At 48.5% G+C, this 16,921-nt stretch overlaps 2 protein-coding genes across 2 annotated transcripts in view; one reads left to right on the top strand and one right to left on the bottom strand.

The window, feature by feature from the left end:
* DPYSL2 (dihydropyrimidinase like 2) overlaps positions 1-2,436 on the bottom strand; it is a 122,423-nt gene extending 119,987 nt beyond the window's left edge. Inside the window, exon 1 of the mRNA XM_003272890.3 lies at positions 1,788-2,436. Within this exon, the coding sequence (XP_003272938.1) occupies positions 1,788-2,141 (354 nt within the window). The 5' untranslated portion in view covers positions 2,142-2,436. The remainder of the gene's footprint in view (positions 1-1,787) is intronic.
* PNMA2 (PNMA family member 2) lies at positions 2,381-11,735 on the top strand. Its single transcript, XM_003272895.3, has 3 exons — positions 2,381-2,649; positions 6,765-6,894; positions 7,194-11,735. The coding sequence occupies exon 3, from the start codon at positions 7,682-7,684 to the stop codon at positions 8,774-8,776; it is 1,095 nt and encodes a 364-aa protein (XP_003272943.1). The 5' UTR covers positions 2,381-2,649; positions 6,765-6,894; positions 7,194-7,681; the 3' UTR covers positions 8,777-11,735.
* The last annotated feature ends 5,186 nt before the right edge of the window (positions 11,736-16,921 follow it).

Here is a 16,921-nt window from a genome sequence, read left to right as displayed (position 1 = left end):
CATGATTTCTTCTTTATTCTCCAGTTGTTTTTCTGCTTCCTCTAGGACATCAGAATCACCAGCACAACTCGCCATGCATGAGGCTACTCACTCAACCGTGATGCTATATGATTTTGGCCCTCACTCAGTGTATTCACATAGGGAAGTGTTTCACACACACTCACTCAGCTTTCAGTGTGAGTTACATTATTAGAAACTTTTACTTCAATTGTCTGATCACTTGGAACAAAGCAAGTGTTTTGGATTTAGGTTCTTCTGGTTGACTCATAGTGAAATATGGATATGAGACACTCCCTTATATGAATAAATTAGAGGGCAGGGCTGGGGGTGGATATAAATTATTAGTTATGTCACCTTTTACAAACGACAGCAAATGGCTTATTTTTCCTAGACTTGACCCTACAAAATTCAAAAGCTGCAAAAGTCTACGTCACATCAGCAAACAGTCAAATCATGCCCCAACCATCATCACCAATTCTGAATTGTTCTCAAAGGCTGTCACTGTAAGTACACAAATGTAAATGCTTGTGGAATCCCTCGCTGAATATGTATAGACCACTCCCAACTACTCTGGAAGCCCTCTGAGAAGAAAACCTCTTGCACTTTGTATAACTAACCTTCCCCCTGCCCTACAAGGCAAGGCGCACAATAGGTATTCAATCAATAATCATTCATTGATTGACTTCTCATTTTTACCAGCAGGCATGAGAAAGAAACAGAAAACGTGTTAAAACATTTTGCATTGTAAATTATCAGTTAAGAAATTAAGGCTGTGGAAAAGAATTACACCAGTGTAAGGGTCACTCAGATAAAGAAAGAATTGTGGTGTGAGATTATTACTGCTCTGAAAATGCTCACTGTTCATATTTGTCAGAAAGTGACAAACATTTTCTAAAATCAAGCGTGACCAAATTGGCCTTTGTTTTCCCCATTAACACAATAAGAGGGGGTTTAGTCTTCTTCGACAGTCTATTTCGAATGTGAGGGGTTTTCCCCCTTTTCTTGTCTTTTTGACCCTTTGAACATAATCCACTTAGTTCCCCGATTCCTAAAGCGCCTCCCACATAGCGGTTTGGGGAGCGCTCTGTGAAGCCCTGGCTGAGACACTTATTGGAACTTTGTTCCCCACATAGGCTATTTAGGAGCGTCTCGGTTTCCTCGGACGACTCCACGGCCTCCCTGGCTCTTCCCACGCTGCGAGCAGGAGTCAAGGGCGGTGCGGTGCTCGGAGTGGGGTCCGGGGGGGGGGGCGCTGACCGTGGTCCTGGCCTCGGAGCTCGGGACGTGAGCTCAGAAGGCGCTGGCGGAGGCTGCGGGGAGCGGCCGTCGGAACCCCCGCCCCTCCCGACCATAGGGGAGCCGCGGGCCTTCACGCAAAGCCTCCACCGCACGCTCTGAGCCGCCTCAAAAAAAGGGTGGGGCACCCAGCCGCAGATGCAATCGGAAGCCGCCCGGGAGGGTTTCAGAAGAATGGAACCGCGGCCAACCCCCTCCCAGGCGACCACCGCCCGCCCCAGCAGGGGATCAGCCCATCCCCTATGCCCACCCCCCACCTCTCAAGCTCAAGGAGACGCGGGCAGCCTTTGTGGGCGCACGGCCGCCCACCGCCCAGCCCGAGCCTCGCCGCACCCTGCGCGGAGAAAGGGCGGGTAGGGCGGTGTGCGCGTGCAGATGCGGGAGGCGAGGTCCAGGGCGGGGCATGAAGGCGGGCGTGCCGGGCTCAGGGGCGAGGGAGGGGCGATCCCCGCGCCCCGTCCTCCGTCTCCACCCCCCACCCCCACACCGACCTGGTCGTTGATGTTCTGCAGGGCTTCTTTGCCTGAGGCCCTCCGGATCTCCACCTTCCGGCCCGATTCAACAGATGGCTCCCCGCCGGCGCGCCGGCCCTGCCGCGAGTACGGCGGCTGCGGGTCCGGGCCCAAGTGGGCGACGTCCCGCTGCTGAGCCACCACCTGCCCCGAGCCCCGGCCCACCGACAGCGAGTCGAAGTCGATGGTCTTGTTCTCCGAGGACCCTTCCACCGGGCAGAACATGCCACAGAATTTCTGCCGGGGCTTGGGGCTGCCGGAGCCCAGGTTTTTAAAAAAGGCAGGGACCTCTTCGTCCTCTGCCGCCTTCCCGGATTGCTTTCTCTCGGCCATGGCTCGGGGGCTCGGGGAGGGTCCTCGCCGTCCGTCCGTCCGTCTGCCAGTCCCTAAGTCTCCCTCGCTGTGTGCACAAGCCCCCTAGCTGCTGCCGCGGCTGCCGTTCGCCGCCCACCGCAAGGTGCACAGAAAGGAAGGAGGGCTGGCGAGCCGGCGACCCACCCTCCCGGTCCCTCCCCCTGACCCCGCTTCTCCCCTCCCTGCCCACGCCCCCCGCGGCTACAGCGCGAGCTCGGGGAAGCGGCAAAGTTGGATCTGGGAGGGCGTCCGCTGCGGCTGCGGGAGCCGAGAGGCTGCCAGTTCCCGGCAGCACGGGGAGGAGGGAGGCGCGGGCGGGGCGCGGCGCCGGGGAGGGGAGCGGCGCGCAGGGGAGGGCTGGAGGGGAGGGAAGGAGAGAGAGGGGAGGGCGGCACCGCCCCTAGCCCCGCGCTCCGGAAGTGAAGCGGCCAGACCACCAGCTAATGGATGCGGAGCGGAGGGCCCGCTGACCGCTCTCCGCGCCTCGGTAAGTATCGGGCAGGGCACGCGGAGTGAGGACCCGAGGACGCAGCCCCCAGCCCCAGTGCCCATCTCCTCCACCTGCCTGGCCCAGGCGCCTCTGCCCCGCCGCATGGCGGAGGTGGGCCGGGGGCGAGGGCGCACTGTGGATAGGGGTCCCGCCCCGTTACCCTGGGTGTGAGCTGATGGATGGGAAAAGGAGACAAGCCGGGCGCCAGGCTACTCAGGGTGTGGGAAGGGGGATGGCACTGAAGATGAACAAGGATAGCACAGGCAGGGTGGACAGGAGGGGGGCAGCCAAGACGCAGGACACCCAAGCTTCAGTTTGTCCACTCGCCTTGGCAGGCTGCAGGGAGCAGAGACGGAAACGAGAAGGTTCCCGCTTCGTGCATCCACTTTGGTGTGATTGGGGTGACGGAGGAGTGGGGGGGCACACAACATGGCGGGAAGAAATGCAGAGGGGCGTAGCAGATGGGAGAGGAAGATATAAAGAGACGCAGGTCTGCGGTCTATGGGGGTGTAGCAAAGAGTGCAGTCGGGAATTCCAGCCCAGTGCCACGACTTAAAGAGGGGGTGCAGACCGGCTCTATTGCGCAAGGCGCCTTGGACCGTGTCTGCGCCACTGCGCCAAGAAGGGCGCAGGAACGTGTCGCGATTTGGTTTATTATTCTTCCCCCACCCAAAAAAAAAAGGGAGGGAAAAAACAAATTGAACCCCCCTCCCCAAATCTCCAGCTTTTCCCCTTGCCCCAGTGCCCCGCCTGATTCCCCCGCCCTGTTGCGCACTGCGCCACAGCCGCGGCGTTTCCCAGGTTACCAGATGCCACGTGTTTGGGGAGTAAGTGCGGGTGCGCATCTGGTGCGGAGTAGGAGGTAGGATGTGGGCTGTGAGTGCCATGAATTGTGTGGGGCCAAGCAGGAGAAAGGTGTGTAGGAACTTGGTGTGTGTGTGCAGTAGGTGAGCCACGGCCACCGGGTTGGTAAGTAACCAGGGGGTAATTAGATTTGTGTGCCTAACACGGTCAGTGCGGGTCCTTCATTGCTTATTCCCATCTCCACGTCCTTTCCGCGTATCAGTCCCTGCCTCTGCGCGATGACAGCTCCGCCTCTCTTTCCACAGTGGCAAAACCCTGCAGAAATGGTGCCCCTCCTTTGGTGGCCCGGGAGGGAGTTCTGGGCATGCTCAGTAACCAGGGTGGGTTTGGGCTGAGAGGCCGTTTACCGCAGGGCCACCACGTAGGGCCGTGTAACCAGGGATCCAGTCCCATTGTCAGCCCAGGATTAAATGCGGTTACCAACCACCCCCACTGTCCAATTGTGAGAGATAGTTTGGTGAATATAGTTACATCTGGTGGACAACCAGTCGCAGTTTGAAGATCAGCCCACCGTGATAGGTGGAAAGGCGTCTCCGGATGAGAAACAGAGACTGAGGAAGAAGAATATAGGAGTGGAGGGGCTGAGAGAACCGGAGGCGGCATTTTGGACTTAGCGCCAGATGTGCTTTGCATTTGAATAAAGCATTTGAAAAAAGCGCTTCCAACTGAATTACTTCATTTCCTACTCACAGCCCCACTGTGAGATGCGTGCCTTATCAGCACTGCTTTCCAGGTTAGGAAACAGATTTAGAGAGCTTGGGGCGCATAGCCAAGGTTGGGTATTTAGTTAAGTGATCCAACAGTTCCAGTGGGGTCTTCCACCTCAAAGTCTGGCTTCTTTTCCAGCTTGTCCTGTGACCCCCTTTATGTGAGAAAATACAAAGTTTTTCTATTTCTACCGTATCCAGATATTTCCGTCCGTGGCCCTATTGTATATCAAGGGTGTTTCTTGCCATGTTTTTTATTTGAAGGTCACACTGCAGGTCACATTGGGAGAAAGAGTCATCTGAAGACAGCCTAACTTCAGCATAGCAGTCATTCTGTAGACCGTAGAGATGCTTTTTCCTGGGCAGTGTCTTTTTACATTCCCTGTTTCCTCTAAATATCCCAGTGGGGAGGAATGTTGCCCCTAGCTGTTTTTTTATTTTTGTTTTTGTTTTCAGACAGAGTCTTACACTGTCACCCAGGCTGGAATGCAATGGTGCAAACACAGCTCACTGTAGCCTTGACCCGCTCGGCTTAAGCAGTCCTCCCTCCTCAGCCTCCCAAGTAGTTGGGACTACAGGCGAGTGCCACACGCCCAGCTAATTTTTTTATTTTTCCTTTTTGTAGAGACAGGGTCACACTATGTTGCTGGTCTCAAACTCCTGGGCTCAAGTGATCCTCTCGCCTTGGCCTCCCAAAGTGCTGGGTTTACAGGTGTAAGCCACTGCACCTGGCCCTCCCCCACAGTCCCCACATTTTAGAAAGGAAAAGTCAGGCATGGAGAAGTCAGCAATCTCAGGTCTCTGGGGCTCTTGGGCAGAGGGGTGAAGCAGCATTTTGCCCTCCTGGCTCTCTGGCACCCCTGGTGCCTTCAGCACCTCCCAGAAGACTCAGGAGATGTGCCCACAGCAGGAGCACTGCTGATAGAGTTACAGGACAGCACTGTGACGTATGGCCCCCATTCGAATTGATGAAGATGTTTAGGCCAAGGGGGAAATGGTTGTAGCCCCTTAACACACACTCTGCAGCAGTAACTGGGAGGTATTAGGAACGCTAACTTTTTTTTTTTTTTTTTGAGACAAAGTCTTGCTCTGTTACTCAGGTTAGAGTGCAGTGGTGCAATCTCGGCTCACTGCAACTTCCACCTCCCAGGTCCAAGCGATTCTCCTGCCTCAGCCTCCCAAGTAGCTGGGATTACAGGCGCGCGCCACCACACCCAGCTAATTTTTGTATTTTTGGTAGAGACGGGGTTTGGCCATGTTGGCCAGGCTGGTTTCGAACTCCTGACCTTGGGTGATCTACCTGCCTCGGATTCCCAAAGTGCTGGGATTACAGGCATGAGTCACCACGCCTGGCCAACTCTAATTTTTTTACGTTCTCTAATCCTCACAGGTTCTCCAGAACAAAATCCTTGATAGGTGTGCTTCCTCTTTTTTTTCTTTTTTCTCAAATGATGGGTTAAAGTTCAAATGTTAGGAAAGGCTAGGTGTGGTGGTTCAAGTGTGTAATTCAGCACTGTGAGAGGCTGTGGCGGGAGGATTGCTTGAGCCCAGGAGTTTGAGACCAGGCTGAACAACGTAAGGAGACTCCGTCTCTACACAAAATTAAAAAACTAGCCAGGCATGGTGGCATGTGCCGGTGGTCCCAGGTACTCAGGAGGTCGAGGTGGGAGGATTGCTTCAGCCCAGGAGAGATCAAGGCTGCAGTGAGCCGTGTATACACCACTGCATTCCAGCCTAGGCAACAGAGTGATACCGTCTCAAAAAACAGAAACAGAAACAAATGCTTGGAGAGTGTTGTGTTAGTAACTTAATGTCTTAGTCTATTTTGTGTTGCTATAAAGGAATACCTGAGGCTGGATAATTTATAAAGAAAAGAGGTTTATTTGGGTCACAGTTCTGCAGGCTGTACAAGAAGTATGGTGCTGACATTTGCATCTGGTGACCCCTCAGGAAGCTTCCAGTCATAGCGGAAAGCAAAGAGGGAGGAGATGTGGCAAGAAAGGGAGCAAGAGTGAGGGGAGGGAGATGGCAGTCTGTTTTTAACAATCAGATCTCAGGGAAGCTAATAGAACAAGAACCCACTCATTACCCCAAGAATGGCACCAAGCCATTCATAAGGGATCCACTCTCATGACCCAAACACATCCCACCAGGCCCCACCTCCAACACTGGGGATCACATTTCAGCATAAGATTTGGAGGGGACAAACTTCAAACTATTTCACATACCATTCATAGCAAAGCAAAGCCCAAATGTGTGTTTGCAAAGCCTTACAGACACAACAAAAGAGAATTAATTCATAATTCCCAGTTTAACTGAGTCGGCCCTGAGATTTTTTTCCCCGAATTGTTATACCTAGATTAAACTATTTTTAAACGTTTGAGTGATTCCTCATTAGTTTTGTTAATCAAAGAGGTAAAGCAACTTAATATTGAGTAGTATTGTGAAGGATTGTCATATTTTTGAATAAGTGCATTAACGGTCTTCCTACTGAATATTCATGAAGCATAAATACCTGTTCTTACTGTTTATGTGTAACAGGGCAGCTTGGCTTGGCTGGAGCTAAGAGCCAGACACACCACTGTGTGGAAGTGGGTGATGTCTTCCTGTGCTAAAAGGTGAATAAATAAGCTCCTCACCTCTCGTGGAACACTCGGGAACACATCAACAGGTATTTAACCACATCTCCTGATTTCATCTTTCAATGGCAAAGACCTTGAATCTTGTCCTTAACTGGGGCTCAGACATTAACAGGTCTGATGAGCATATGGTGGGGATACCAGATTTCATTGGAGTCCTCAAGAGAAAAAAAGTCACAGTGAGCAAAGAAGGGGTCTGACAGAGTGGGACAAATGCAAGCACAGTGTAAAGCAGAACCGCCATCTGCCCCCAGTTCCATTCCAGACTAGAGCATGGATGCTTCCAGGGAAAGAGAGTGCTGTGTAGTAAAACTGAACATTGTTTCACCAGGGGTCCAAGCCGCCCTGCTGGGAGGCTTCTCTCCAAGAGTTCTGGGTGCCAGAGTGGAAGGCATTTTCCCACCAACTGGAGAGAGACAAAACATCAGAGACCAGGAGGCTGTGGAGAAAGCAGCTGTCCCAGGTGCCTCAACTAGCAGAGAAGGGTCAGCAACACGTGGCTGCCAGCATCTTTGAGAAAATCATTGGCAACCGGACTTCAGAGCTGCGGGCAGAGGTGTGGTTAGAACTGAGACACGACCTGCCCACCTGGGTCAGGCCTAAAGACAAGAAGTCCTGAGTTCTTGCCACTAAGTAGGCCAGGGTCATTTGTCCAGAAAACTTTGTGACTGTCTTTGAGTGACCTAGTCTGGGACCCATTCATTGGTGGGTTCTAAGGTTAGAAGCTCATCCAGGATATTTTCAATACTAAGTCAGTGCATAGCTGCACCACTGACAAATTGGTGCCCGTAGAGTCAGAGTGGGTCAATTCTTAGGACAATGGCACTGGCACTGTTAGAGGACTGGTGCAGGATAATGAGTGTGGATGAGCAGAAGTCACTGATGGTTATGGGGATACCGGCGGACTATGAGGAGGTTGAGATTCAGGAGGTCCTTCAGGAGACTTTAAAGTCTCTGGGCAGGTATAGACTACTTGGCAAGATATTCCGGAAGCAGGAGAATGCCAGTGCTGTCTTACTAGAGCTTCTGGAAGATACTGATGTCTCGGCCATTCCCAGTGAGGTCCAGGGAAAGGGGGGTGTCTGGAAGGTGATCTTTAAGACCCCTAATCAGGACACTGAGTTTCTTGAAAGATTGAACCTCTTTCTAGAAAAAGAGGGGCAGACGGTCTCGGGCATGTTTCGAGCCCTGGGGCACGAGGGCGTGTCTCCAGCCACAGTGCCCTGCATCTCACCAGAATTACTGGCCCATTTGTTGGGACAGGCAATGGCACACGCACCTCAGCCCCTGCTACCCATGAGATACCGGAAACTGCGAGTATTCTCGGGGAGTGCTGTCCCAGCCCCAGAGGAAGAGCCCTTTGATATCTGGTTGGAACAGGCCACAGAGATAGTCAAAGAGTGGCCAGTAACAGAGGCAGAAAAGAAAAGGTGGCTGGCGGAAAGCCTGCGGGGCCCTGCCCTGGACCTCATGCACATAGTGCAGGCAGACAACCCGTCCATCAGTGTAGGAGAGTGTTTGGAGGCCTTTAAGCAAGTGTTTGGGAGCCTAGAGAGCCGCAGGACAGCCCAGGTGAGGTATCTGAAGACCTATCAGGAGGAAGGAGAGAAGGTCTCAGCCTATGTGTTACGGTTAGAAACCCTGCTCCGGAGAGCAGTGGAGAAACGCGCCATCCCTCGGCGTATTGCGGACCAGGTCCGCCTGGAGCAGGTCATGGCTGGGGCCACTCTTAACCAGATGCTGTGGTGCCGGCTTAGGGAGCTGAAGGATCAGGGCCCGCCCCCCAGCTTCCTTGAGCTAATGAAGGTAATACGGGAAGAAGAGGAGGAAGAGGCCTCCTTTGAGAATGAGAGTATTGAAGAGCCAGAGGAAGGAGATGGCTATGGCCGCTGGAATCATGAGGGAGACGACTGAAAACCACCTGGCGGCAGGACCCACAGCCAGTGGGCTAAGACCTTTAAAAATTCTTTTTCTTTAATGTATGGGACTGAAATCAAAGCATGAAAGCCAATTATTGACCTTCCTTCCCTCCCTCCCTTCTTCTCTCCTTCTCTCCTCCTCTCCTCTCCTCTCCTTCCTTCCTTTTTTCTTTTTCTCTTTCTTCTTTATTTCTTGGGTCTCACTCTCATCACCCAGGCTGGAGTGCAGTGGTACAACAATCTCGGCTCACTGCAGCCTTGACTTCCCAGGCTCAGGCTCAGGTGATCCTCACACCTTAGCCTCCCAAGTACCTGGGACTACAGTCATGCACCACCATGCCTAGCTATTCTTTTGTATTTTGGGTAGAGACAGGGTTTTGCTGTGTTGCTCAGGCTGGTCTGGAACTCCTAGGCTCAAATGATGTGCCCAACTCGGCCTCCCGAAGTGCTGGGATTACAGGTATGAACCACCATGCCTGGCCCTTGATTTTTCTTTTTAAGAAAAAAATATCTAGGAGTTTCTTAGACCCTATGTAGATTATTAATCAACAAAAGATTAAACTCCAAATATTAGATAGTAAGCCTGAAGGAATCTGAAACAGTTGTACTTCCAATTTTCTTTAAATAATCCCAAATAGACCAGAATTGGCCCATACTATAGAAGAAAGAACTGGCAGTCAAAAACAAATACCTTTTGTAATGTTTGAAAAATAAAGCTGTTTGACTTGTCAGGTGTTTTCCTTTCTCAAATCAGCAAATTCTCTCTGAGTGCTTGGCTTTGTAAGACACCGTACAAGGAGTTACAAGACTACAGCTATAACCTGCAGTTGAGCAATTATAAACCTACAAAATGGGCCCTGCCCTCAGAGAGGTTCCAGTCTAGATGAAGCGATGATCTAGACAGGTAAAAGGCTAACTAACCCTTTGTGTAAGTAAGTTCATCACCCCAGTAAAAGTGTCATCACCCAGTGAATAGGACCATCTCTGCCTGCAGATTTTTGTTGTTGTTTTTGTCATTGTTGTTGTTTTAACCTGGGAAGTGTTCTTCCTGCCTTTCTGCTAGGTGTCAGATAGATGGTCCCAGAACTAGGTGCTGTGTCGGGCCCTGAAGACACAGATGACTCAACCTAAGCTTTGCTTTCCAGAGGTCCACAGCCTGAGAGGTGTCCCCAAAGAAAGGGGGACATGAGGGGACAGCATGCTCGAGAGCAGGGGTGTTTAGGGCAGGTTTGGATTTAGTGAGCAGGCTGGTTTGCTTAGAGAAGGTTTTTAGTGGCAACAAAGGACGAAGAGGAGAGAAAAGGAACTCACATTTATTGAGGGCCTACTGTGTGCAAAGTGTTTCATGTATATCTCATTGAATGTATACAGCCACCCTGTTGTGGTATAATTTTGCTGTTTATAAAGAGAAAGAAACTGAAGCTCAGATGGGTTAAGTGGTCTCCTCAACACCAAAATGCTAAGAAGTGATGGAGCCTAGACAGAAGCCCAGAACTTTCTGACTCACACTAGTCCATCCTCTACCATCATGATGACTTTCAAATTGTGCTCTGCAGTTCCGCAGAGATTTTCTAGCAGTTCCATCTCCAAAATGTATTTTAAACTCTTTATTTTTTTTTAATTATCATTATTATTATTTTGAGACTGGGTCTTGCTCTATCGCCCAGGCTGGAGTGCAGTGGCGCAATCTCAGCTCACTGCAACCTCCGCCTCCCAGGTTCAAGCGATTCTCGTGCCTCAGCCTCCCGAGTAGCTGGGATTACAGGCACCCACCACCACGCCTGGCTAATTTTTGTATTTTTAGTAGAAACAGGGTTTCACCATGTTGGCCAGGCTGGTCTCGAACTCCTGACCTCAAGTGATCCACTCACCTCAGCTTCCCAAAATGCTGAGATTACAGGTGTGAGCCACCATGCCCGAGCTAAACTCTTTAAATCTCTGGTAAATAGCAGCTAGATTCAAATGGGCTGATAACCAAATTTTAACACATCAGCATTCACCACCAGGTTTACTTTTATTTCCAGATTGGCTCATTTTGTGCAGACCTTAGAGCAATGTTTCCTTTATGGTATCTGTGTACATATCCGAACTTCTTTTAATTTGTTCATAGATTTTAAAAGCGGTAGCACCACATGGCTGTTTAGATCAGACCTGTGTATTTAGGTCAGACCTGTGTATCACGTAAGCGTGTGAGTGCAGTGCAGATGAGCACCATTTAGTTATATGTGCTAGACAAAGCTCCACCACAGTTGATGTGTAGTGTTGTGGTAGATTTGTGCATACTGTAAGCAAATTGCTTAGCTTCTCTAGACATCAGTTTGCACATCTGAAAAATAAGAAGATGAGAGTACACGGTTGTTATGAACAAATGACTTAATGCTTTTTAAGCACGTTGCATGACATCTGGAACACAGAAAGCCCTCAATACATTGAAGCTCTTAGGATTTTCACGATGTTCCTGTCTGCTCAATGCATGCTTTCTTTATTGTTCTGACAGTTGTGTGGTAACAAGTTAATATGCTTCCAGTTGACTTCCAGTCTACCTTGGTGTTAGAAACCGTTTCAGCTCTTATTGTAAATTTGAGTGCTTGTTGTTTTTTATATTTGTGATGACTCTTCCAGCAGTTGTTGACAATTGTTAGAGGTTTGACTTTTAAATAATTACTTATTTTTTCTGATTGTGGTTCAGTTTAACTGAAGAATATCCTGAGATTGTAAGAAAAGCATTTTTTAAAAGGTATCACTTGTGATCATTTATCTTTCTAAAGTATATTTTTAATACTGTTCCACCAAAGTGATGCAGTGGTTAACATGACACCCTAATTTCATGTGTTTTTGTATTTATGAAAATGGTTTCATTGTCATTTATTGACAGTATACAAAGTAAAATGTTATAAATGTGAAGTTATAAAATAAATATATGCTAATAAAATCCTGAGTTTTTCTGATTCCTATATCGTGGCCTCTATAAACTACTGCCTGAAGAAGGAGCTTTGTTACTGAAAAATTTTGAGAGATAAGTTGAGAAAATCAAGCTAAAGCCAAAAGGTCTTAGAATCCTCTAGGCAAGAAAACCTGAAAGCAAAGAAATGCTTGAACAAGAATACTTGAACTATGTCTCTGGGGACAAGAGAGAGCTCAGTCCACCCATCATCGATTTCTCTTTTAAAATATACAGAAACAACAGATGGAGGTCAGTTGCCTCAGAGACCCCCCAGCTCATTTGCTTAGGAAAGTAACTGTACACAGGATAAATTCCCAGGCTCTATTCTGCCAAGGTTGAATGACCCTGAAGGTAGAATATTGCTTTTCTGGGCTGAAGTCACCCTTTTTTTTCTTCTTCTTCTTTTTTTTTTTTTTTTTTTTTTTTTTTGAGACAAGGTGTCACCCAGGCTCGAGTATAGTGGCACAATCTCGGCTCACTGCAAACTTTGCCTGCTGGCTTCAAGTGATTCTCATGCCTCAGCTTCCCGAGTAGCTGGGATTACAGGGGTGCACCACCACGTTCCAGCTAAGTTTTTGCATTTTTAGTAGAGACAGGGTTTGACTATGTTGATCAGGCTGGGCTCGAACTCCTGGCCTCAGGTAATCCACCTGTCTTGGCCTCCCAAAGTGCTGGGATTACAGGCATGAGCCACCGTGCCCAGCCTGAAGTCACCTTTTAGTCTATGGAGGTATATGGGGGAAAATTCCTCTTGTCTTTGGCCTTCTTGAAATTGCTTCTCCTTCTTTTTTCTAAAGTGCAATGAGGGAGTATCTTTCACTGGGCCATACATACTGCAGACCAGTCCATTAAAGAGGAATGTCCCGAGGGGGCCCAATGCCATCTCCCACTCACCCAAGCAAATTCTCCAAGGGGTGGTCTCATCCTATACTTCATACTTCTCCAGTCCTGTCTCTCAAATACAGGCTCCAAGATTCTCAAATCACTGCTGAGGATAACTTTCCACCAGTGCTGTCTGGCGAAGACTGAGGCCATCAGCCTCCTGCCTCTTTAGGCCTTTGGTATCACCTGCCATGCACCTGCACCAGCCATGCCCACGAGGCCACCCCTCCCCTTGTGTTCTGCTGCCCATCTTAAATGCAAGACTTTGCTCAGCAGCTCTCGGCTTTGCTCTCCTTTCCCTGCTATGCCATGCTTCCAATTTACCTTTCTGGACATTCCATGGTATCTATACAAACCAGCCTGGAACATCAGAGTCCTTACTGAATACCTTGTCACCATCTTCCTGCACTGAACTCTGGTCCTCCTCCCAGTGCTCTGTGGCCTGTGCAGCCCCTGGAGGGGAAGCAGTTCAGTCTCCCCCAGCTCAGGAGAGGCTGGAAGGTGGTGGTAGCATTCCTCCTAGCTCATTATCATTGCAAATACATTTGTTCCTTCCTGGCATAAGCTCACCTGTTCTGTCCCACCACCTGCTGTGGAGTGTCCCTGACAGGCCCTGATGATGGCAATGACAAAGCAATGACAAAACAAGTCAAGGCAGAGGGTTCCCTTTAGGGCTGAATGTGGCCTGGTGTTATCTAAAGCAACAAAGACTAGGAAGAAAAATACAATGACCGTGAGACATGTCCAAGGAAGTCCTACAAGACTGGAATAGCGAAGAGGGTTGGAAGCTAGCGTTCTGAAGGAGTGGAGCCTGAAATGAAATGTAGAAGCTAGGTAAGAAGATCTGAGACAAGTGTTGTCGAACGTGCTGCAGGCTTGTTTTATGTTAGCCACTAGCTGAATCTTTGAATGGTCTGAAGGCCCAGGATCAGGGCAGACATCTCACTTACCCCCTCTCTGTTAGGGTGGGCCAGGAATTCCTTGAGTTTGTCCAGACTTATACTCATGGAGATGCTCTTCTGGAGAGAAAGATGGTGCCCATAAGTAGGCTTCTTGGAGGCTAGCCTTTCCAGGCTGGGTGTGATTGGCTCACGCCTGTAGTCTCAGCACTTTGGGAGGCTGAGGCGGGGGATCGCTTGAGCCAAGAGTTCAAGACCAGCCTTGGTAACATAGCAAGACCCTGTCTCTACAAAAAAATTTTAAAATTAGTCATGCTTGGTGGCGCATGCCCGTGGTCCCAGCTACTCAGGAGACTGAAGCAGGATGATCACTTGAGCCCAGGAGGTCGAGGCTGCAGTGAGCCATGATCACACCACTGGACTCCAGCCTGGGTGACACAGTGAGATCTTGCCTCAAAAAGAAAAAAAGAGAGAAGAAAGAAGAAAGAAAGAAAGAAAGAAGAAAGAAAGAAAGAAAGAAAGAAAGAAAGAAAGAAAGAAAGAAAGAAAGAAAGAGAAAGAAAAGAAAGAAAGAGAGAAAGAAAGGAAAGAAAGAAAAAGGAAGGAAGAAAGAAAAAGAAAGAAAGAAGAAGGAAGGAAGGAAAGAACGAAAGAAAGAAAGAGAAAGAAAGAAAGAGGAAAGAAAGAAAGAAAGAGAAAGAAAGAAAGAGGAAAGAAAAAAGAGAGAAAGCAAGCCTTCCCATGTGCCAGGCCCTGGAGCTGTCCCCGTCCTAACCTGTGTGACACAACTCCTTTGCTGTGTCCAAGTGCTCCTTGACCTGCCAGATGGGCACTTTCCTAAAAATTACAGCAACTCCAGAAGTGTATGCCAAAATCAATTTTATCATAAGGAAAAAAGGTGTAAGATTTCAGTCTCACTTTCAGGATAGCAGCTGGAGCTGCCCATTAATCGTCTGGACTGCTTTAAGCAGCAGAAGCAGCAGCTGAGGCTTTTTCCCAACCTGCCCTCCTCCCAGTTGAAGGGAAAATTTACCAAAGGGGAACAGTTACCAGACTGTGCAGGGTGCTGGGGTTGGGCGCCACTGCGGGTAGTCCCACAGCAGGAAGGGGTCCCCATCCCATCCCGCCAGATCTCCCTGCTCTACGGTGGCCCAAAAGTCCCACTGAAGGCCTTTCCTGGCTTCTGGGCACAACAGCTTTCCCAATGAACACAATGAACTAAAATAAAAGCTTTCTGGAACTAACAAGCAGTTGTCGCGAAACTAAACTTTATATTGTTAAGTGAGCATAAACAAGCCAAGGGAAACCAGGCTGGTGAGTACGGGAGGCTGGGTTCTGCTGACCAGCAGTGGCATTGCACTGCCTGACAACATCCCATACAAAGGTGTCAGCCTCTGATCACATTTGTGGAGCTTTGAGACCCTGCTCACTATTCCAAGTACTGGTCAGTGGACATTTTTATGTTCAAAATAAAAATCTTCTGTATGAGCCTAAGGTAACTGTAAATGTCTAGATCTAGGTGTGCTGCCATCTTAGGAATAACATCTGTCAATCCAGAATGGACAAGGCCATTTCCAAGTTCAAGGTGATTTATGAGTCTAAAGCTAAGGTAGTAATTCTTAGGATTTACAAGCCCTGTCACTGGTCTGAGTTTGGCCTACAAGTGGCAATGTGGGATGAGAAAGAAAGCTGTATGAGTCTCACAGGCTATTCCCAAGACCTTGTATGGGCTTTTGTAAATTACTAAAGGGGCTGCTTGGCAGCCCCCTGGAATCCCTAGGTCGTATTTTTTCTACTGGGACCACTAGGTTTATCAGTAGCTGAACCACTTAGGAGCTATTCCTCCTTGACCAGGCTTGCCCACGAGTTCTCTGAGGCTTCAGAATTCATGATGGCATGGTCTGAAATGTATTCCTCTCGTAACCAGAATATATTTTGGTTCAACTTAAGACTCCATCAAAATTGTAGTGCAGGGGTAAGGCTGGGCACATCTACTTCCTCTATTACTAGGGTGGGGATATAGCATTTTCCAGGAGTGGGCAGGTTATACCCAAACTGGGCATCTACTTAGGAGGTGATTAGAGCACTCAGACCCAGGGGTAGGATGGTAATTAATATGGATGAAGGAATAAGAAGAGAGGCAGAGAAGATCATACCTAACACCTTCCCCCAGCACGCACTGTGGGCATTTCCACCCTACATCAGAAACAAAAGATCAAGCAACAGAAATTAAAATTTAGGGCCTGGCATGGTGGCTTACACCTGTAATCCCAACACTTTGGTAGGCCAAGGCGGGTGGATCGCTTGAGTCCAGGAGTTCTAGACAAGCCTGGCCAACATGGTGAAACCCTGTCTCTACTAAAAAAAAATACAAAAATTAGCTAGGCATGGTGGCAGATGCCTATAATCCCAGATACTCAGGAGAATGAGAGAGGCTGAAGCACAAGAATCGCTTGAACCCAGGAGGCAGAGGATGCAGTGAACCAAGATCGTACTGCTGCACTCCAGCCTGGGCAACGGAGTGAGACTCTGTCTCAAAAAAAAAAAAAAAAAAAAAAAAAAAGGAAAGAAATTAAAACTTAAATCAGAAGTGGAATAAGACATAAGATGGGAACAGACAACTCGAAGCAGAATAAATATGAAGAAAATCACATATAAGCATAGCATAGTCAAACTGCTATAAACCAAAGATAAGGAGAAAATTTGTTTAACTTTTATCTGAGGTTCAGGAGAACAGGTGCTGGCTTGTTATGTGGGTAAATTATGGTCACAGGAGTTTGATGCACAGATTATTTTGTCACCCAGGTAATAAGCATAGTACCTAATAGGTAGTATTTCAATCCTCTCCCTCCTCCCACACTCAAGTAGGCCACAGAGTCTGTTGTTCCCTTCTTGTGTACTCAATGTATAGCTCCCACTTATAAGTGAGAACATGCAGTATTTGGTTTTCTGTTCCTGCATTAGTTCGCTTAGCGTTATGGCCTCCAACTCCATTATTTTTGCTGCAAAGGACATGATCATGTGCTTTTTTATGGCTGCGTAGTCTTATGTGGTGTATATGTATCATGTTTTCTTTATCCAGTCTACCACTGATGGGCACTTAGGTTGGTTCCATAATTTTGCTATTGTGGATAGTGCTGTAATGAACATACCTGTGCATGTGTCTTTATGGTAGAATTATTTACATTATTTGGGGTATATACCCAATAATAGGATTGCTGGGTCTAATGATACTTCTGTTTAAGTTCATTGAGAAATCACCACACTGCTTTCCACAATGCTTGAACTATTTTACACTCCCACCAACAATATATAAGTATTCCCTTTTCTCTGCAACCTTGCCAGCATTTTTTTTTTATTTTTTAATAATAGCCGTTCTGACTGGTATTTCTCTACTGATCAGTGATGTTGAGCA

This window comes from Nomascus leucogenys, chromosome 8 (genome assembly GCF_006542625.1).
Source record: "Nomascus leucogenys isolate Asia chromosome 8, Asia_NLE_v1, whole genome shotgun sequence".
Classification (NCBI taxonomy): Eukaryota; Metazoa; Chordata; class Mammalia; order Primates; family Hylobatidae; genus Nomascus; species Nomascus leucogenys.
This window is presented reverse-complemented; position numbering and strand designations above follow the sequence as displayed.